At 55.6% G+C, this 20,457-nt stretch overlaps 4 protein-coding genes across 11 annotated transcripts; 3 read left to right on the top strand and 1 right to left on the bottom strand.

Moving 5' to 3' along the window:
* Positions 1 to 848: 848 nt before the first annotated feature.
* CD6 (CD6 molecule) lies at positions 849 to 4,781 on the top strand. Of its 3 annotated transcripts, none has more exons than XM_085226051.1 (12): positions 849 to 989; positions 1,636 to 1,695; positions 1,771 to 2,097; positions 2,279 to 2,476; positions 2,636 to 2,935; positions 3,026 to 3,094; positions 3,178 to 3,309; positions 3,390 to 3,509; positions 3,688 to 3,798; positions 3,877 to 3,951; positions 4,067 to 4,234; positions 4,478 to 4,781. In XM_085226051.1, the coding sequence occupies exons 1-12, from the start codon at positions 932 to 934 to the stop codon at positions 4,705 to 4,707; spliced, it is 1,848 nt and encodes a 615-aa protein (XP_085082177.1). In that variant the 5' UTR covers positions 849 to 931; the 3' UTR covers positions 4,708 to 4,781. The 3 variants fall into 3 exon arrangements, with proteins under 3 accessions (XP_085082177.1, XP_085082176.1, XP_010709075.1); XM_085226050.1 differs by having other exon boundaries at positions 2,168 to 2,476; positions 3,877 to 3,897; XM_010710773.4 differs by having other exon boundaries at positions 2,168 to 2,476.
* Positions 4,782 to 6,133: 1,352 nt separating this feature from the next.
* On the top strand, positions 6,134 to 9,994 carry CD5 (CD5 molecule). 5 transcript variants are annotated; one of them, XM_010710771.4, is made up of 10 exons: positions 6,134 to 6,629; positions 6,708 to 6,746; positions 6,862 to 7,131; positions 7,200 to 7,262; positions 7,423 to 7,797; positions 8,087 to 8,371; positions 8,451 to 8,582; positions 8,969 to 9,022; positions 9,150 to 9,266; positions 9,463 to 9,994. In XM_010710771.4, the coding sequence occupies exons 1-10, from the start codon at positions 6,332 to 6,334 to the stop codon at positions 9,480 to 9,482; spliced, it is 1,653 nt and encodes a 550-aa protein (XP_010709073.1). In that variant the 5' UTR covers positions 6,134 to 6,331; the 3' UTR covers positions 9,483 to 9,994. The 5 variants fall into 5 exon arrangements, with proteins under 5 accessions (XP_010709073.1, XP_010709071.1, XP_010709072.1 ...); XM_010710769.4 differs by having other exon boundaries at positions 6,137 to 6,629; positions 6,865 to 7,131; positions 9,384 to 9,994; XM_010710770.4 differs by having other exon boundaries at positions 6,137 to 6,629; positions 7,206 to 7,262; positions 9,384 to 9,994.
* Positions 9,995 to 10,282: 288 nt separating this feature from the next.
* On the bottom strand, positions 10,283 to 13,792 carry VPS37C (VPS37C subunit of ESCRT-I). Of its 2 annotated transcripts, none has more exons than XM_010710767.4 (5): positions 13,522 to 13,792; positions 13,117 to 13,229; positions 12,875 to 13,046; positions 12,194 to 12,276; positions 10,283 to 11,945 (listed from the first exon to the last, which is right to left on the bottom strand). In XM_010710767.4, the coding sequence occupies exons 2-5, from the start codon at positions 13,207 to 13,209 to the stop codon at positions 11,226 to 11,228; spliced, it is 1,068 nt and encodes a 355-aa protein (XP_010709069.2). In that variant the 5' UTR covers positions 13,210 to 13,229; positions 13,522 to 13,792; the 3' UTR covers positions 10,283 to 11,225. The 2 variants fall into 2 exon arrangements, with proteins under 2 accessions (XP_010709069.2, XP_003206241.2); XM_003206193.5 differs by having other exon boundaries at positions 13,526 to 13,792.
* Positions 13,793 to 17,969: 4,177 nt separating this feature from the next.
* Positions 17,970 to 20,233, top strand: LOC100539041 (pepsin A). Its single transcript, XM_010710765.3, has 9 exons — positions 17,970 to 18,149; positions 18,304 to 18,460; positions 18,546 to 18,663; positions 18,783 to 18,901; positions 19,006 to 19,205; positions 19,327 to 19,443; positions 19,514 to 19,652; positions 19,761 to 19,853; positions 20,084 to 20,233. The coding sequence occupies exons 1-9, from the start codon at positions 18,091 to 18,093 to the stop codon at positions 20,231 to 20,233; spliced, it is 1,152 nt and encodes a 383-aa protein (XP_010709067.1). The 5' UTR covers positions 17,970 to 18,090.
* Positions 20,234 to 20,457: the final 224 nt, after the last annotated feature.

Below are 20,457 nucleotides of genomic sequence, written 5' to 3'. Positions count from 1 at the left end.
ATGGGATGGGATGGGATGGGATGGGATATGAGATGAGATGAGATGAGATGAGATGAGATGAGATGAGATGAGATGAGATGGGGATAGAATGGGATAGGATGGGACAGGGATGAGATAGGGATGGGATGAAAATTAGATGGAGATGGGATAGGATGGGGATGGAATGGGATGGCACTAGGGATGGGGATGGGATGTGATGAGATGAGATGGGATGAGATGGGGATGGGGTGGGATAGGATAGGATGGAATGGAGTGGGGATGGGATGGGAGTGGGGATGGGAGTGGGGATGGAATGGGATGGAGATAGGGATGGGGAGTGGAGATGGGGATGGGATGGGATGGGGATGGAATAGGATGGGATGGGGATAGAATGTGACAGGAAATGGGGATGGATGGAGGCAGTGATGTGGCTGCTGTGCTGGGCTTCCTCAGTTTCATGAAGGCTTCCAAATCCATTTCCCATCCCACTGCTGTGGTTACCGGTGGTAGACCACATATCCATGCCCACCCCTTTATCCACAGATGCCAAAGTGATCAACTGCATTCAATCCATCCTGGTTATCCCAGGGTCCCCCTGTCCCCACTGCTGGTGGCAGAGTTCAACCCTGCAGTGGGGGTGGGTTCTCCCAACCCCTCTCATCCTAAATCAGGATGTGGCACAGTGTGATCCCACAGTGCTCTGAGCTTCTCCCACACCACTGATGCACTATAAGGACACCACGGGTGCACGACACGGTCCCCAAGCTACCTCCATTACCCCTCAGTGTACCGCTTCCCATGGCCATGTGGTGCTGCAGTGGGACAGGATGGAACCACCCCCACACCGACACCCCTGGCTTCCTGCATACTGGGGCCGGAGGTGCGGCATGCAGCAGCACGGGGCCACATCCCGACACTGAGCAGCACCTGACGCAATGGGCAGGAGGTGAGGATGGAGGTGCTGTGCCTGCTGCTGGCTGCTCTCTGCGCTGCTGCTGTGCCCAAACCAGGTATGCCATCATCCCCAGCTCTGGTGGGACGTTGCCAACACATTGGGTTCGATACACGGTGAGGATGCTTGGCACCATTGTCAGGTCTGACCCAGCATGAGGTCTCCCATTCCGTGTCCCCTTGCTGCCACCAGGGAGGTGAAGTGCTTTGCTGTTGTTCCCCAGGAGCATCTCACCCTACCCCATCCCACCCTGCTTTTTGCACCAGAACATTGTTCTTCAAAGAATGCTGCTTCATGTGGAACATTGCTGAGAGAAAGCAAATGCTTTGCCCATGCTGCAGGCTGTGCAGAGCGCCCCTGCTTTTCTCCTCCTCCCAAGCTGAGCAGTGAGGCGCTAAGCTCGCAGCCCTCTGTTCCCAACAGACCCAGACACCATTTTGCCCCCAGCACACACATGGTGTCCTAAAATCTCCCCTTAGCACTAACCACCTGGGCACAGGCCTGTCCTAAACCCCACTGCTAAGCCTGGAGGCTTTCCCAGAGCAGTCCCCTGCATCAGGAGGGTCAATGTGTGGCCACATGGGATGAATTTGAGGTTTTGGCTTAAGAGCAGGCAAACTCTGGTCGCCATTTTGTACCTCTGGTGCCATGCTGGGGACTGGCATCCCACTGCCATCCTACACCTCCCTGCCCCCTCTTTATAGCTCCAGTGGAGGCAACAGGAGTTCTCACCGCGGTGCCGAGGAACACCACAGCAGAGCCAGGTGAGAATGGGCATCCATCCATGGGGCAGCGGGTGTGGGGACCCCCCTGCCATCCTCATCCCGAGCTGCCTGCAGGTCCCTGGAGCACAGCCCTGCTGCGCCTGGCTGGTGGCAGCCACCCCTGTGAGGGCACAGTGCAGGTGCAGCACCGTGGCCACTGGATGCCTGTGTGTCGGGGGTCCTGGAGTGCTGCTGCCTCTCGGGAGCTGTGCCACCACCTGCACTGCGGGGATGCTGAGGGTGATGCAGTGATGGCAAGCCTGGACAGTGACAGAGATTTCTCCAAGGGATGCCCAACTGCAGTGGCCAACTGCAGTGGGTGGGAGCCACAGCTCTGCCAGCTGCAGCTGGCCACTGAGCCCAGCTGCTGTGCAGCAGGGCCAGCAAATGTCACCTGCACAGGTAAGGGCACAGTGGGTGCATGCCCTCCCTGGAACAGTGCCGGGTGCCAGCACCTCTCCATCTCACCCAGGTGCCCCAGTGCTGCGTCTGGCTGGTGGGCACAGCCGCTGCGAGGGCCGGGTGGAGCTGCGGCAGGCGGGCAGCTGGGGCACGGTGTGTGACGATGGCTGGGACCTGGCAGATGCTGCCGTGGTGTGCCGGCAGCTGGGCTGCGGCTGGGCACTGCGTGCGCCACGAGAGGCTGCCTTCGGCCGGGGGCATGGCCCCGTGCTGCTGGACGAGGTGAACTGCAGCGGGCACGAGGAACAGCTGGGGGAATGCCCTGCTGCCCTACAGCACGACTGCAGCCACAAAGAGGACGCCAGCGTGGTGTGCTCGGGTGGGTGACGTGTGCGTTCGGGGGTGATGCCTCTGGCACTGTACTCGTGCTGCAGCACCATCCAAAAGCAGTGCCGTGGTGCTGTCTGGTCCTTGTGTTGTGGAAATGGCTGCCCCCTGTGCTGTGGCGCCATCTTGACCCTACACAGTGCCCTTGCAGAACATCACGAGTGGCGGCTGTCTGGAGGCAAGGATGGCTGCGCGGGTCGTGTGGAGGTGCATTACCGTGGGACATGGAGCACTGTGTGCGACAGTACCTGGTACATGCTGGAGGCTGCAGTTCTGTGCCACATGCTGGGCTGTGGGGAGCCACTGCTGCGTCCTTCCTTCCACCACACACTGCCCACCAAGATGCTTTATGAGTGCCCGGACTGGCAGCCCTCACTGGCATACTGCCACTGGACCTACAACAAGTCAGCTCCCTGCCACGAGTCCCGTGCTGCCGGTGTCATCTGCAATGGTACGGCACTCTTTGGCCCCATGGGAAAAGGTTTGGGCCAGCAGCCCCTCTGGGTCGTGGAGCTGCAGCCTCCCCTCTGCCCTCCTGCAGGCTCCCAGGGCTTGCAGACACCAACCCTGGAGGTAACAGTGATGCCAAGTGGTGGTACATCCCCAAGCAGTAAGTGTGCTTTGGTACAGATGGGGGGAACCAAGGGGTGTGGGTGGGAGAGTGTCATGAACTTTGTCCATTCTCTGCTGCAGCCACAAAGGGCTTGGGGGCCCTGTCCCCTCTGCATATGCCTCTCTTCATCCCATGTGTGGTGCTGGCAGCACTGCTCCTGCTCACACTGGTGGTCTTCACCACTGCCTTGCTGTACTTGAGGAAGAGGAGCGGTAAGGGTCCCTCTGGGCTTAAGGGGTGCATGGGGCACTGCTCCCAGACATACTCTCACTGATCCTCTCCACTCTTGCAGCTCTCACCCTGGGGACCCCAGTGCCACTCCTGGTGACCCATAGCAGCCAGGGTCACGACATGCCCTTAGAGACTTGCAACAACTACAGGGAGGCACCTGCAGACTTCCCCAAGGGGCCAGGTGGGTCTAGTAGGTCACTCACTGTGTTAGCACCATCAGCTCTATGAGTCCTCAGCAGCCCCATTAGCTCCATCCACTCCAGCAGCCCACCATCCCCATCAGCCCTACATGCTCCCTGAGACCACCAGCCCCTGCAACCTGCTGGTGACTGCAGCCCCAGCTCTCTCTCTCCCTGCAGACTCCACACCTGCAACTCTTCCCACCACCAAGGGCTCCGACTCCTCTGACTCTGACTATGAACACTATGATTTCAGCAGCAAGCCACCTGTGGCCCTCTCCACCTTTCACAGTGAGACCCCACCCCCCACCCTGGCACCTCTCCACTATAATGGGTTCCCCCATTGACCCTGTTCCTCCCACCCCACAGACTCACAGCGCCGACAGCCGGGTGAGCAGCTGCTGGTGCCCACCCAGGATGGGATGGAGCCATTTCCCACAGAGGGTGCGCCAGCTCCATCCTCCATCCTCCTGTCCCACAGATATCTGTCTGCCCATCCATGTGTGGGTAAATGGTGGCCCTGTGCTTCCCTAATGACATGCACTCTGTGTCCCCGCAGTGCCAACCATGCAGTGTGCCCACCCATGGGGCAGGGTGAGGAGCTCATCCTCTTCCTCCTCTTCCTCCTCCCCGGAGCCCTACTGCAGTGAGAGCGCAGCCTCCACATGTGCCTGGCACTGCCCGCAGCCCCCATCCAGCAGCACCCATCAGCACACAGCACCCACCAGTAAGGGGACTGAAACAGCTATAGGGATGGGGACGGCCCTGGGGATGGTGAGAGCACCCAGGGATGAAGATGGCCCTGGGGATGGGGATGGTGTTGGTGTGACCTCCTGGTTGGGAAAAGCTCTGGAGACGGCAATGGGGTTGATGAGACCCCCAGGGATGGGGACAGTCCCAGATAGATATGGGGACCCCAGGGAGTGGCAGGAGGGCTGAGAGGTGCTCATACATCTCCTGCCTTCCACAGCACCCCCAGCCATGCCCTGTGTGGCCATCCCAGTGCTCAACATGCCGTGGGTACCACCACCCCCAACAGACCCCGACCATGCTGACAGCTCCAGCACCTCCTCAGGGGAGTGGTACGAGAACGTGCAGGGTGCTGAGACATGTGGGGACCCATCCCTAGAGGAACACACACAGGACCCCAGCTTCTCTGAGGGGAGTGATTACGATGACATCCAGGGTTCTGGCTGCTGAGAGTGGGAACAGGCAGCGGGGAGGGGACTCTTATCCATAACACAGCTGTGGGCCATTAAAAGCTTTTAGCCTCATCTGCCTGGCAAGCCCTCATCTCTTCCTGGGTGTACCCAAGGGATGCCATTCCCAACACCCTGGCCCATCCCGACGGTGTTCTGGCTGCTGAGAGTGGGAACAGGCAGCGGGGAGGGGACTCTTATCCATAACACAGCTGTGGGCCATTAAAAGCTTTTAGCCCCATCTGCCTGGCAAGCCCTCATCTCTTCCTGGGTGTACCCAAAGGATGCCATTCCCAACACCCTGGCCCATCCCGACGGTGCTCTGGCTGCCATTCTCAGCCTAGCATGGAACCCAGTGGGGTCCAGGGAAAGTTGAGCTCTCATCGCCTCCGGGCTCTGAACCACAGTGGAAAATTTGCCCCCTGTCACATCCTCCAGCTGTTTACTGAGCTGAGTATCTCTGGCAGCCCAGAACAAAGAGGCCACACCGCAACAACAGAGGAAGCACTGAAATAGCAACAAAACCCCAGACAAAGGAGAGAGAGAGGAGACGGAGCAGGGCTGCAAGCGGAGCCTGCGTGGGGCCAAGCTACTCTGTGTGCATGATGCTATCCGCCCAGGTTTAGGGTGTGCCAAATACCACGTCCCCACTATTTGGTGGTGAACTGCGTGCCACAGCCTATGGGTTGGGTTTCGGTGAGAAATGGGGTGAACACATTGGGTCCTACCAATGGACCGCTACAGCCAGCAGGATCAGTGCTGCCCACCCTGAGCATCTCTTAGAGACCTCTATTTGAGTCATAGAAAATCTTCATCCCCGAGAAAGTGTTGAGGCAGGAAACTCATTGGGAATGGAGATGTGGGGCCAGAGTAAGGCTGTGGGGTGGGGGAACCTCTGGGCTGTGTACAGGGCTGTGCTGTTGCCATGTGGAGAGCTTGGTGGCCCTGTAGAGCCACCATTCAGCAGCACTGCCACCAAGTCGATGGCAAGCTGCTTCCTTTGCATGCCTGACCTGGATTTGGGGAAATTAATTAGGGTGCAATCAATCAGTGCCTCCCCAGCACCCATGTGTTTCATAGGGACACGCTGTGTCCCCAGAATGCCTGTAACTGGGGGAAGAGTAGCAATGCTTCAGGCACAAGAAATGTGGTGCTCACCCAGCTTTGGGTACAAGCTCTAGTGCTCAGCTCGGCTTCTCCACACTGCCTGCAGCCCTGCGAGGACTCCAAGGAAGAGGAAGGTCCCCGTGGCCCCCAGTGCTGGGCACGTTCACTTCTCCTTGGGCTCCCTCCTTCTGTGGGGTTAGGGGCTGATGGGGATCCCTTGGTGGGGAGGGAATGGGGATAGGATGGATGGGAAGGAGTGGAGATAGGGATGGGATGGGGTTGGAGATGGGATGGGGAGACAGTGGGTATGGGATGAATATAGAGATGAGATGTAGACAGGGATGGGATGTGATGAGATTGGAGATGGGATGGGGAATGGGAACAGGAATGGGGACAGGAAGGGGATGACATGGGGATGGAAATTGAGATGAGGATGGAGTGGGGATTGGATGGAAATAGGGAAGGAGATAGGATGTCACGGGGTTGTAGATGGGTTGGGGATGAGCATGGGATGAAAAATGAGGTACAGTCCCCCTCTTTCTCTCTGGTTGTGCCTCTGGCGAGGCAGCTACCAGGATGCAACTTCAAATGAGGAAGATGTGACGCAAAAACCACAGAGGGAAGAAAAACAGCCTGCTGCTGCCTGCCCGCCTCCCCTCTCCCCCCGCCCTGGCCTCCCTTCCCCAGGCTGGGTACAGAGGTGTTGCTGCTCCACATATCTTGCTCAGCCACCAGCACCGGGGCGGAGGAGGCAGTACGGCTCCATGGCAGCCCAGAAGCCTGCCCTGTTCCTTCTGCTCATGGTGGGGATGTGGGGTGAGTATGTGGTGCTTCTCCTGGGGGACTTTGCCCATGGTGCAGGGTGCAGGCTGATACTGTCCCCTTCTCTTGCAGCCAGCTGCAGGCACAGAGGAGCAGCCCTGGGCCCTGGAGGTAAGTGTGCTTTGGGGCTCCAGCTTTGGGGTTGTGGAACCTGTATGGTTTCATGATGGCATGGGATGCCCAGTGCCAGGTGAGGAATGCTGACCACCAATGCTCACTGTTCCAGAAGAGCCCACCTTGCGGCTCTCTGGTGGTGGCTGCCGCTGTACTGGGCTGCTGGAGGTGCAAATGTGGAGCAGATGGAGCCCTGTGTGCTGGGATGGTGTGAGCCAGGACAGTGTGTGCCAGCAGCTGGACTGTGGCCCTCCTACCAAGCTGAGCTTCATGCCTCCCGACCTCGAGGATCAGCAGGCATGGGCTATGCGGTGCAAGGGGTTGGAGACGTGCCATTGGGTGGCTGTCAACTGCAGCCAGCAAGCCATTGTCGCCTGCAGTGGTGAGCATGGCCCCCTAAGGCCATCTGTGCCCCACTGCCCCCACCTGCTTCCTCTCTTCTCATTTCAGAGCCAGAGCCCACCAGAACCGAGCCCCCACCCGTACCTCCCACCACCAGCCCCGAGCCCACCGGTGAGAGCTCCCTGCTCACAGCCACCCCAGGGATACTCAGCTGGGTAGCAGGATAGGATATGCATAGCGAGGACTTCATTCCCCACCAATGCGAACATGGGGGGCTTTGGGGCTGAGGTCCACGTGTGTGATGGCTGCACTGTCTCTGTTTCCTCACCAGGCGCCCCATGGCTGCGGTTGGTGGATGGCAACTTCAGCTGCTCAGGCTTTGTGGAGCTGCACCTGCGGGGCCGATGGGGGGCCGTGGCACTCAGCCCAGACGTTTGGCCAGAGTTACCCACTCGCATCTGCCATGCACTTGGCTGCAACAACCCCAGTGGTATCCCCATTGGTGTCGCTGTGGGTGACACCACTGACATCCCCATTGGTGTTCCCATTGGTGACCCAGCGCGTGGTCCCATGTCTCTGCCACCACAGAGCCGCCTGCCTGTGAGGTGGGAGGCAGTGGTGCCATGCACCAGCCCTGAATTGCTCGACTGCTTCAGTTGGACCAGCCATGGGCACAGGAAAGCGTCCACCTTCCTCATCTGCCCAGGTGAGCGTGTGACGGGGGCAAAGGATGGGTGGCAGTGGTACCCCTTGCACTCACATACAAAGACAAAACTGCACACACTTGGTTACTGGAAGATGTACCCAGCATCCTGCTTGTGCCATGGGATTGCCAAGCCCTTGGCCCTCACCTCCATCTGCTCAGGCTTTGAAGCTGTTTTGTGGGGCGTGTGGGGTTTAAAGAGATGACATATTGCTGTTATGGGTTTTCATGGCTGTGCTTGCCATGGGGATGCACTGTCTGTGCCACCATGCCACCAGTCCTCTCCCTGCAGGTTCCCAGCCACGTGCCGGGCGCAGGCTGGCAGGCGGCCCCACGCCATGCGAGGGGCACATCGAGGTGTTCCAGAGGGGCCACTGGCACATGCTATGTGACGAGCAGGTACACCGTGTCGAGAGAAGCCGCCAGCTCTGCAGGGAGCTGCGCTGTGGGGACCTCTCCTTTAGCACTGAGCTGCGGGACTCTCATGCCAGTGGGATCATCTGCAAGGAGCGTTACCTGCATCTCTGTCCCGAGAGCTCCAAGGAAGTCCAAGGCTGCTCTCGCACCCATGTGGTCTGTAAGCAGCTGTGTGCCCACTCCTCACAGTGCCACTCCCTTGGGGGTGCCACCTGCATGGTGACGCCATCCTCTCCCAGGCCAGAAGTCGAAGCCACCTCCTGCTGGCACCGCCCCTGGCACAGTGGCCAGCATCTGCCTGGCCCTGCTCCTGCTGGGAGTCCTGCTGCTCATCTGTGGCCCCCCTGCCTACAGGAGGCTGATGAAGAAGAGTAGGTGGCCTGACCCCCAACCTGTCCCCACACCCCCCTCTTTGTGTCAACCACATCCCCCATCTCCCTGAAGTTTTTAGGGTGACACGTGTGCACTCCACGTGGCTTCCCCTGGATCCCACGCTGATGCTACCACTCCATCCTCACTGTCCCTATACTAGTGCTACCATTTCATCCCCATTTTCCCTACATCGTTGCCACCACTCTGTCCCTACTGTCCCTGTGCTGCCTGCGGCACAAGGATTAGTGCATAAATGAGTGCTCAGCATGAGACAGGGGATTACCAGGAGGATTACTGGACATGGCAGATGGGGCCACAGTGGGCTCCTGGAGGGATGCAACCTGACCTCATCCTCTCCCTCCCTCTCTCCATCCCTTCCTCACAGTCTCCAAGAAGAAGCAGCGGCAGTGGATTGGCCCCACGGGACTACACCAGAGCGGTGAGCAGGGAGCGGGGTTTTGGTGTGGGGTGTAAGCAGCTCTTGCTTCTTGCCACCACATTGAATTGCCAGTGCAGTGCTGGCTTGGCGGCACCAAGCATTCTCCCCAAGCCACCCTGCCTTGCAGTCTCCTTCCACCGCAACAGCACTGTCACCCCGAGGGCAAGAGTGGAGGAGCAGAGGGCGCAGGGGAGGGACAATGATTATGCTCAGCCCCCCCAGAAGAGCCTGTTAGCGTACCCAGGTGAGGACACTGGGAACGTGCGCTCCCTTCCCATGGGGAAGGATGAATGTGGGGCTCTGTAATGCGGGCACCATCTGGTGGCACTGGGTAAGGAGCTGTGTGTGGTTCAATCCACAGCCCTGGAAGGCACAGCACGAGCTTCCAGTGCCCTGGACAACTCCTCTGACAGTGACTATGACCTGCACTCTGCCCGCAGGCTGTGAGATGCAGAGGTAGGGCCGCCCCACTGATGGGATCGGTTAATTCAGCTGCATAGAGCTGATGGAACAGATGGATGTACGCCCACATATCCCCATCCCCATGGTGCTGGAGCCCACCCGCCTCACTTGGGGATCTCTCTGCTGGAGATTAGCCCACTCGCATCCTTTGCTGCGCTCACCTCTGACCCTACGGTGGCCTCAGGGTGCTGATGTGCCTCAGCCTCTGAGCAACCTTTTTCTTCTTCCTGCTCATTCTCTCACTTCTGGGCCTCCTTCCTGCCTGGGAAAGCACAAGATGGGGACTTTCTGAGCTCTGCATGCATCTGAAAGTTTGCACCATGGGGCCAAGGGCTGCTGTGATGCAACCACGTGCCTTGGGGCTGTAAGCAGAGAAATGAAGTTGGCTGCGCGTGCGCAGGACAGCACAAAGGCTGTGCAAAAAGCAAAGCACGGATAGGCAGCACAGGAAGAACAGAAACATCAAGAAGCAATCCATTTAACTGGTAATAAAATGGTTCTTTCCGGTAATGATGTCTTGTTCTCTACCTTCCGCTACCATACCACTCCTCGGATGGCCAACCAAAAGGCACCACCAGCACAAGGAATGAGCAAGAAGTGGTGCAGAGAGGCAGCAATGGGCCCCTTGGGAAAGAAAGAGCCGGAGAGCAGGAAGGATGCACTGGAAGACAGTACTGCAGGAGGGTGAAAGGTTGTGTTAAGAAAATGGAGAGGAAATCAGTGTGTGGCTGCGAAGATGGCACAGAAAGATCAATAGAGCTCTGTCATTTCTGAAGGTACCAGCGCTGGGACTCCACATACGATTCACCATTTTATTACTGTAATTAACCACCATGTGAGACTGCTTCCATCGACTCCCTAAAGCATTCCTCTTGTTCTAGTCCATTAGTAATCTCCCCTTATAAATAACTTACAAAGAAGCGGTATTGGTAGGAAGAAGTGCTGAGCAATGCAAGCGCCATTTCTGCTAGCAGCCCTGGCTCCCCATCACCTCGTTTCCCAAGAAGGGGAATCCCAAATCCACCCCTGGGCACCACAGGAGCAGCTGAGTGTGCAACACTAACTCCTCTGTGCGACCTGGACACACCCCCTAGGGCAGCGTGAACCCCTCTTCAGTGTAAAAGCACCCACATCCTGTGCTTGGAGCCTTCATTCTCTCAGTCAGAGCCTGTGTGGGATGTGGAGGCTCCTGAGCAGTGTGGAGATGGGTTTTGTCACCTGAAAGGGGCAGCGTTGGGATGTGCTTCTGCTTTAGGGCATGGCAGCATCTCTGAGCTACAACACACCTGTGAGCCCAGCTATTCCCACCTCCTATTTCAGGAGGGCCCCTTGCAGACAGCAAACATTTTGTGGCTGACATACTGAGATTCCCACTGTACCTTTGGGATATCTATGAAGAAGCTGGGAATTCCTACTCTACATGTGTTATAAATGACAGACAGACCCAGAGGATTGCTTGCTTGCACACAGAGTGGTCAGGCTCCCAGCAGGCCTTATCAGTGCACATCCCATGTATAACACACAGCTGGCTGCCTGGGTGCTATATCAGAGCCTGGATGAACCTGTTGGGAAGCAGCCACTTCAGCCACCAGCAACCACTTCACAATGATCCTAAAGATGTGTGGCTGCTACTGCATCCTATGCAACACTCTGGTGTAGAGCGGCTGAAGAGCAAAGCTCTGGGCTTGCTCCTCTTCCTCAGTCCACAAAGAGGAGGGAGCAGCAGAGGACACTGTCTGGTTTAGTTGCCAGGCCAAGCAGGGTGCGGGGGGTTCCCAAGTGGGGGGTGGTACCCACAGGGTGGCCCTGGTGGATAGGGAGGCTGAGGGGGAATCGGGAAACTGGAGAGGGGAGGCTGTGTGGGGTAGGGACACTGTGGCTGCCCAGCCCCAGGGGGTGTGTAAGGTGGGTAGCCAGGTCTGGATGGTGGAGTGGAGGGAAAGGAGGGAACATGTGGTGGGCCCCTGGATGGAGACCAGGAGTAGGCTGGTGCAAATGAGGCGCTTGGGGGAGGTTTGGAGAAGCCTGGTGTGGAGTCAGCAGCTTGCAAGGGTGGGTACGTGGCACCCGGAGGAGGCTGGTAGGGAAGGGCGGGCTGGGTGCTGTGCTGAGAGGCAGCAATGTGTCCTGTGGTGAGTGGGGCACCTGCAAAAGAAGCAGGTGGGAGAGCTCCGTGTGCTGTGGGGCCGAGTGGCATGGCTGGGGTCGGGCTGTAGGGCAGCGGAAAAGAAGGAGCCCCTGATGGGACGGGCAATAGCTGCGGTGGGTCCATGTTTGCACAAGGAGGCTGCTTCTGCTGTGCGTCCCTGACAGGCTCCTGTGGTGCTCGTAACTTCCGCAGCACCTCCTGCAGCTTTTCCACCCTGACCCGGCGCAAATGTGACAACCTCCTCATCACCAAGAACTGCTCAAGGAAGGTCTCCAGGACCACCTCACCCTCCAGGAACTTCTCAGCCATTTTCTGGAAGAGAAGACAGTACAACATCCCTCAGTGCTGCCTCCCCAAATCCACTTTGGGATTGGTATCTCCCTCAGAGGACCATTGCACCACATAGAATCAAAGAAGAAATAATCCAACCTTTTTTGGAGCAACAATTTTAAGCTACAAAAAGATAATCCTTGATTTAAGGGATTAGGTTTGGTAGAATAACTGCAAATCTCTTAGAACGAATCACTTGAACTGCTAATTGTTTCAAACCTTAAGCTCACCTCAGACTCCTCTTCAATTTTTTGGCTTTCCACCTGCAGGAGATCCAGCAACATTTGAGGATGCATTGCAGCTGAAAATTTCTCTGGGCAGCAGAGAAATAAACACAGAACAGGGCAAAAACGTTAGCACACTGACCTGTCTAACAGAGCTTGTCACCTATTCCACAGCTTTCTACTGAGACACAAGGAAAACCTAAAGCAAAAAGTTCACTGTCCTCATTCCTGAGCTCTGTGTGCTTTTCCAACAGTGCCTTCCCCTTGGAAAATGTTGGTGTAAGGAAAAAGTCTGAAGAGGAAACAGTCTTAACCACTGCCACACCTGATTGGTACCTAAAGGCAGCTTATAAACAGAGGAGAAAGATCTTTTACACAGGCAGAGAGTGAGAGAATGAAGGGAGATGGGTTTAAAACTAAGAAAGAGGAAATTTAGCTTATCTGTGAGGATGAGATTCCTCACTCAGAGGACAGTGAGGCCCTGGCACAGCTTTTCAAGGAAGCCTTGTGTGTCCCATCCCTGCAGTTGCCCAAGGCCAGGCTGGATGGGACCCTGGGCAGCCCGATCTGGTGGCAACAACCAGCCCAAAGTAGAATTTAGGGCTGGGGGGTTTTAAGGTCCCTTCCAACCCAACCATTATGTGGTTCTGCAATTATACGAAAGGAAGTGAGACTGAAGTCACTCACCCAGCTTTGCCTTCTGCTCCTTACAGTGTTCAGCAAGGTTTTGCAGCTCCTCATACTTGCTGGAGAGCTCAGAACGTCCTGTCTCCAGAGGGACCTGGAACTTCAGGTTCTGCTCAGCAAGGCTGCGATTGGCAGCGAGTGCCATCTCCCTCTCCAGCTGCAGCTCCTGCACCTGAGGAACAGAGCCCACGGTCAGCACAGTGCCATGCAGCCAGCCCTCACCTGCCTGCCTCACTGCTTACCTCTCTGGACTCCAGGGCCAAGCGCTCGATCTCCGCAGCATCCTCCTGCAGTGCCTGCAGCTCCTCCACGGTACGGTTCTTCAGGGTGTCCATGCTCAGACAGCCACGGACTCCTAGAACAGGGAAAGGAATTCAGAAAGGCAGTAAGGCTGGAAAACACCACTAAGATCATCCAGCCCAACCCACGCCCACTGGGCCACATCCCTCAGTGCCACATCTCCGTGGTTCCTGAGCACACCCAGGGATGGTGACTCCACTATGCCCCCCGGGCAGCCTGTGCCTCACCACTCTTTCCGAGAAGAAATCTTTCCTCACATTCAGCCTGAACCTCCCCAAAGCCAAGCCAAGCCCAGTGCAATCAGGCAACGATTCGATTAAGGATATAGAAACAGCTTCAGTTCTTACTCACAGAGCTCCCGGAAGGCCCGCTTGCTTGCACCAGGCGCACCTATCAAGGCTCGCCTACCCTTCGGCCCGCTTCTTCCCAGCTCCAACCCCGCTCAGGACTCAGCGCGTAGCCCCTCCACCAATGCGACGATGCCCACGACAGCACCGAAAGGCCGCAAACACCGGCGGGCGTAAAGCACAACCCCGCTCCGCCCGGCTTCGGGCCGCCGGACTGCGCCGCCACCGACTTCCGGCGCCTCACCGGAAGAGAGAGGCCGCTGCGCGCTAAGGGATGTGGCACCCCCTGGCGGCGAGGGGTGCGTGATGCCGCCGCCATCTTGTGGCCTGGACTCAGCGTGGGCTGGGTTTGTGGCTGTAGCTGAAGCGGGGCCTGGCTTCTCGCGGCCACAGTGCAGGGGTTCCATGCAGGGCGCTCCTTTGTGTTGTAAAGCACCTCACGCTGAGCAGCAGCTGCTTCTCACGGTGTTCCAATGACTGCTGGCTCAAGTGGCTCAGAGTGCTGCTGGCTGTAAGCCCGGTGAGCCCTGCAAGAGGTGAAAGAAAAGCAAGTCTTTGTGAAGAGCCTGCCTTGCATAAAGCACACCAATGTGAGCAGCAAGGCAAACACACCTGCTGTCCACCACACTTGTGGTCTGCAGAATGCTGCCTCCACATTTCTTGAACCCATAGGACCACAGAATGGTTGGGTTGAAAAGGTCCTTAAAGATCAAAGAACCACAGGATGGCTGGATTGAAACAGATGCCTAAGATAACAGAATTATAGAATTATTGGGTTGGGAGGGTCCTTAAGTATCACAGAACCACAAAATGGTTGGATTGAAAGAGTCCTCTAAGATCACAGAACCACAAAATGGTTGGATTGAAAGGGTCCTCTAAGATCACAGAACCACAGAATGGTTGGGTTGAAAGGGGCCTCAAAGCCTCCCGAGCCCCAATCCCTTGTGGGCTGCTTGCCACCTGATCAGGCTGCCCAGAGCCCCATCCAGCCTGGCTTTGAACAAGCACCTCCAGGGATGGGGAATCCATAGCTCCCTTCCGTCAGGGCCTCATCACTTTCTGAGTACAGAATTTCCTCCTCATAACTGACCTGAATGTCTCATCTTTTAGCTTAAAGCTCTGCGCAGACAGTCATGAGGAAGCATGGAATACAAAGGCGACCACAGCAAGGTCATGGCAATATTTCAGAGGTGCTGCCATCCAGGCACATGGCTCCAGAAAGGCACCTCTGGTTCCTGTGTGCCACGTGAAGTTCTGTTGGCTTCTGTATGACAAACATGAGTCATACAGATCTGGTTCAGTACCCAATGGTCCAGTCGGTGCATAGTAGGGATGATAACCTTGGCAGAACCCAATGTTATTGCAAGAAAGGGATATGATATTTCAAAGGGAGATTGATATTTTCAAGGAGGATCGATAGTGTGAGGAAGATAGTGTGAGGAACAGCCTCCAGGGACGTAGAAGGGTTGGAGCACATCCAGTTCACCATTTGTGAAACTGTAATGGGATAAGCAATATTGTATGTGAATGATACCACTGAGGGGAGACTTGATGAGTGGACCTGATGTTGTTCACAACTAATTGGGCACTGAAATGGGAGGTGGCAGTACAAAGCTGGAGCAAAGAAACACAAAATCAGTGTGGGGTTAAAAAATCTTGTACAGAATTCAGCTCAGCAGTCCTGATTCTGTCTCACATATCACCTTTGTTTTTTTTGTCTGGCCACATTCACTTGTGGTTTTGGTTTAATGTCCCTTTGAGCCTAACAGTCACTCAACTTTCTCAGCATCACATCACAGATGTGGTTCACGAGGGAGCTGCAGCCCAGCCAGCTCCCTTCCTGTACCTGTTCTTATGTAACCCAAGGGCTTCACAAACCATATGGTTCAGCCACAGACCAATACTGCAGGTGGCCTCAGTCACTGGCTGGGTCTCCCACAGCAGATGGGAAGAGCTGGCCTCACCATCCGGAGGTCCTGCCTAGTAAGGAGCCAACATCTCTCTTCATTTATTGATATTAATCAAACCTTGCTACATCAAGTTCTAGGAATTTGACACTTCAGGAGCATCAAACCAGACTCCTGTCCTCTCAGTCTGCCCTTACAGAAGGGTCAGGAAAGATGGAACAGGGAGAGGAAAACAAGTTTGTTTCCTTGATTTGCTGTTACCAGGATAAACTATATCTCAGGAAGGTTATCTTTTCAGGCTGAGCCTTTTGAACTGGCACAAGTAAAGCTCTAGGAATGGATATCTTTTCCTCAACAGAACAAGGATAGTTCTGCCTATCACCAGGTCTGTTTGATAGGGCTTTTCTGGAGCTTCATCAGCAAAGTTCCTCACCACATGATTTGGCCCCTGGGATGAGCCATATGATAGTTCAGTGCAACATCAATGTTGGTGCCCAATCTTGTACCATTCCCATCCAGACTTTTTTGTGCATCTGGCCACCAGGGATGGTCTGGTGCAACTGATTCCCACCTTGTCTTTTTTGTTGCTGACAAAGCCACACAGGTATCCAGACAGAGCTATTTGCCACTCAAATCCAAGTCACCTAAGCTTCTTTCATGTCCAAAAGTAAGGCATCTTTTACCCTGGTTTCCCAGCAATTATGACACCTTAGGATGTGCATATTTCTTGATTGTGTCTTTCCTGGCTTGAATACAGCAGCTGCCAAAAGACATATCCAGAGCAGCCACATCTCCCTGTCATTGCCCAGCTCTTGGTCAATCCATGACTGTGAAGTGAGGTCCCCATTGTCCCCATTTCCTCCTTGTCTCCACTGTTCATTAAAATGACCAGAAACACTCTGTCCTCCCCCTTCATAGCCTGCTTCCCATCGGGAGAAGATTATGAAATCATTAGCCCTTGGAAACAAACAGTTTTCCAAAAACTTCCTTTAGGCCTCTCAGTGGAAAAAACCTGCATTTCTTATCAGGCACATGCAGAAGCTTGACGTATGAACAAACAGGCAGCAGCCCCAGGGCCTCACCTCTCTGTATTGGCCACCAGTCTGGTCCTGCTCCTTGCCAATGAGTTGACTTCAGGCTCTGAGCCCTTCTATCCTGGGGGGACATCGTGGATGTGAGTGGGCTGTTGATGTCTGCAGGCCTGTTCATTTGGGAGAAGTCTCAGCAACAGCCCTAAGAAAGAGGAAAATCTGCTTCTGGCCAATCTCAGAGCTGCTCAACCCCTGGAGCCACCTGCCTGCCCTTGTTGATCATAGAAAAATATAATGGCTGAGTTGGAAGAGACCTTAAAGCCCTCCCAGCCCTACTCCCTGCCATTGGCTGGTTGACCCTTACCGGATCAAGATGCCCAGGACCCCATCCAGCTTGGTGTTGGGCACCTCCAGGAATGGGGCAACCACAGCTTCAATGGGCAGCTTGAATGTGCAGAGGGCCTCACCACCCTCTGATGATCGAGGCAGCTCAGGGGGTCCTTACATGGGTTTGCCCCTGGTACATCTTGTTTACAGATGCTGTCAGAGGGCCTGTCCCATGATGAGCAACTCTATCCTTGGCAGAGGGGTTGAAACTGCATGGGCTTTAAGGTCCCATCCAACCCAACCATTTTGTGTCTCTATGATTTAGGGTGTTGAGAAGTGGCCTTCTTACCCAGAGGCACATCTATCAGAACACAAATGTGGAATGTATTTTTTTTTTTGGTGCAGGAAAACCTTCTCACAGAGCTACTTTTCATCTTTGAGCCCATTTATTGCTGCTCTGGAACTTTTCTTGCTAAAATAGGTGACCATGAGGGTGGCCAAGTTACAGAATACTGTAGTTTCACAACACCAGTCCTGATTATGAGGCTTTCCCCAGTTTGTATTTTAAATGCAACAAGAGCATTTGCCCAAAACTTCTTTTCCCAGCAGGAAGACTGCCATATGGGCACACTGTTGTCCCCTGCCTAGGGATATTGGGCATTTCAGCCCTTCTGCCCTTATCATCACCTGCTAGACCCTACTAAGCTGCTCTCCCTTCCTCTCCCTGGTGAAGTTAGCATCCATTTTCCTGTCTCTCCTTGCAAGAAGTGGGGCTGAGGCTGGCGCTCACTGCTGCAGGCTCTCTCTGTTTTCCTCCAGTGCTTTGTGCACAGGACAAGGTGACCGTGTCAGCTCACGCGCATGGCACCACAATGCCTGAACCAGAGCTGAGCCCCTCTGATGCAACCATATGTGGGTGACCTCTGTGTTGACCTGGCCAGCAGCATCCCCACTGGGTCCCACTTTCATCCCCTAACTGGTCCCAGTTTCATCCTCCATGTCCGCAATCAGACCAGCATCTACCAGGGCCTCCCCATGGCACTGCAGGATGCTGGGATGTGTTTCTCCCGGAGCCTGAGCCTTCCCTAAGCACGCCATGCCCCAGTGGAGGAGATGGCAAGCCATTACCTTGACATTCCCCTGGTGTCCTCTGTGGACATTGTGATAACTCCCACCTAGCCGTTTGCCTTTCTTATCGGGGCTGCTGGCCAAACAACCATGGGGCTGTATATAAGGAGCTCAACTGGGGCACCCAGCACATTCGGCACTTCACTGTTGGTATCGACAACTTGCCACAAAGAACCATGATGAAGCTGCTCCTGCTCCTCAGCTTGGTGGCCCTGGCCCAATGCGGCATCCACAGGTAAGCAGTGTGGTGGTGGGTATGTGATGGGCTCATCAAGGACAGGGGACAGCTCACAGTGCCCAGCTATAGCCACAGCCAAGGCACAGGATAGGTATCCCCAAATGCCCTGATCTCCATCCCTGCCCTGAGCCTGATCTCTCCCACACCTCAGGATCCCGCTGCAGAAGGGGAAGTCCCTGCGGAAGCAGCTGAAGGAGCATGGCTTGCTGGAGGATTTTCTGAAGAAGCATCCCTACAACCCAGCCTCAAAATACAACCCTGTCCTTACTGCCACTGAATCCTATGAGCCCATGACGAACTACATGGATGTGAGCAGGGGGTGGCCACAATTCAAGGGCTACCAGCTCCTCACCAACTCTCTCATCTTCCTATCCCCCTAACCTCCTTCCACAGGCTTCATACTATGGCACCATCTCCATCGGCACCCCGCAGCAGGACTTCACTGTCATCTTTGACACTGGCTCCTCCAACCTGTGGGTGCCCTCTGTGTATTGCAAAAGCTCAGCCTGCAGTGAGTATCCCTGTCCCTGAGGGCTGGTGGATGGTGTCCCCTTTTGCCATGTGTTGTCACCTTGCCTTCAGTGCCCAAGGGTGGGATGGGCTGTGATCATCCCTCTCTCATACCTGCAGGTAACCACAAACTCTTCAACCCCTCCAAGTCTTCCACCTACGTGAGCACCAACGAAACCGTCTACATCGCCTATGGCACTGGCAGCATGAGTGGCATCCTGGGCTATGACACTGTGGCCGTAAGGCAGCAGCGATCCAGCTGCTTGTGTCATGGGACGTGGGGACATGGGGATGCCACATGCCCCAACCCAGCCCATCCTGCTCTCCCCATCTCTCCTACCAGGTCTCGAGCATCGATGTCAAAAATCAGATCTTTGGGCTGTCTGAGACTGAGCCTGGCTCGTTCTTCTACTACTGCAACTTCGATGGCATCCTGGGCCTGGCCTTCCCCAGCATTTCCTCCTCTGGGGCCACCCCTGTCTTTGACAACATGATGAGCCAGGACCTGGTGGCCCAGGACCTCTTCTCCGTCTACCTGAGCAAGTAGGTTCCACAGAGAAGGTTCTCTGCTTGAGGGTCCCTTGGAGGCTTCAGCATCACATCCTCTCAGTGCTGTGGGGATCCTGGGCCATGGGACCACTGTACCTAATGGCTGCTCCTACAGGGATGGGGAATCAGGCAGCTTTGTCCTCTTTGGTGGCATTGACCCAAATTACACCACCAAAGGCATCCACTGGGTCCCACTCTCTGCTGAAACCTACTGGCAAATCACCATGGACAGGTATTGTTGACAGTGATGGGACAGGGTGAGGGTGGTGACATTCCATATCTCACCTCTGGGCTCCATGCAGGGTCACCGTTGGCAAGAAGTATGTCGCCTGCTTCTTTACCTGCCAAGCCATCGTGGATACTGGCACCTCGCTGCTAGTCATGCCCCAAGGTGCCTACAATCGCATCATCCGTGACCTGGGTGTCAACTCTGATGGCGAGGTGAGGCAGGAGGTCCTGGGGACCCACAGGACTCAGAATCCTCCCTGAAGGCCAAGGTCCTGCCATGGGACACATGGCAGAAAGGCCACTGACCCATGTACCCAACAGATCAGCTGCGATGACATCAGCAAACTACCTGATGTCACCTTCCATATCAATGGCCATGCCTTCACCCTGCCACCCAGCGCCTACGTGCTGAACGTGAGCACTCCATGGGGGTGGTGATGGAGATAGGGGTGGGGATGGGATGGAGATGGAGTTGGATGGGGATGGAAATGGGAATGGGGATGGAGATGGGGATGGGAATGGAAATGGGATGGAGATGGAGATGAAAATGAGGATGGAGATGGGATGGAAATGGAGACAGGGGTGGGGATGGACTCTTCTGGGTGTCCTGGGCAGTTGGCGATGGTCTCCATCCTTGCCCACAGGAGGATGGGTCCTGCAGCCTCGGCTTCGAAAACATGGGCACCCCCACTGAGTTGGGTGAGCAATGGATCCTCGGTGACGTCTTCATCCGCGAGTACTACGTGATCTTCGACAGGGGCAACAACAAGGTGGGGTTCTCCTCCCTGTCCTGAGCACCTTTGGCTCCTGGCTGGGTGAGGCCCCACTTTTTCTTTCAGGCCCCCACTGCTGCTGTCACTGAGCATAATAAAGCCTTGGAAATGCATTCATGTGTTGAGTTTCTCTGGGAAGGGTCAGATCAGGCTGCCGCATCTCCATGGTGTTGATGATGTCAGGCTGAGCTCCTCCTGCTGGTGGGGCCCTTTGTTTCCTCCCACCATGATGCTTGCTGGCCACA

This window comes from Meleagris gallopavo, chromosome 5 (genome assembly GCF_905368555.1).
Source record: "Meleagris gallopavo chromosome 5, MGAL_WU_HG_1.1, whole genome shotgun sequence".
In the NCBI taxonomy this organism is placed as follows: domain Eukaryota; kingdom Metazoa; phylum Chordata; class Aves; order Galliformes; family Phasianidae; genus Meleagris; species Meleagris gallopavo.
This window is presented reverse-complemented; position numbering and strand designations above follow the sequence as displayed.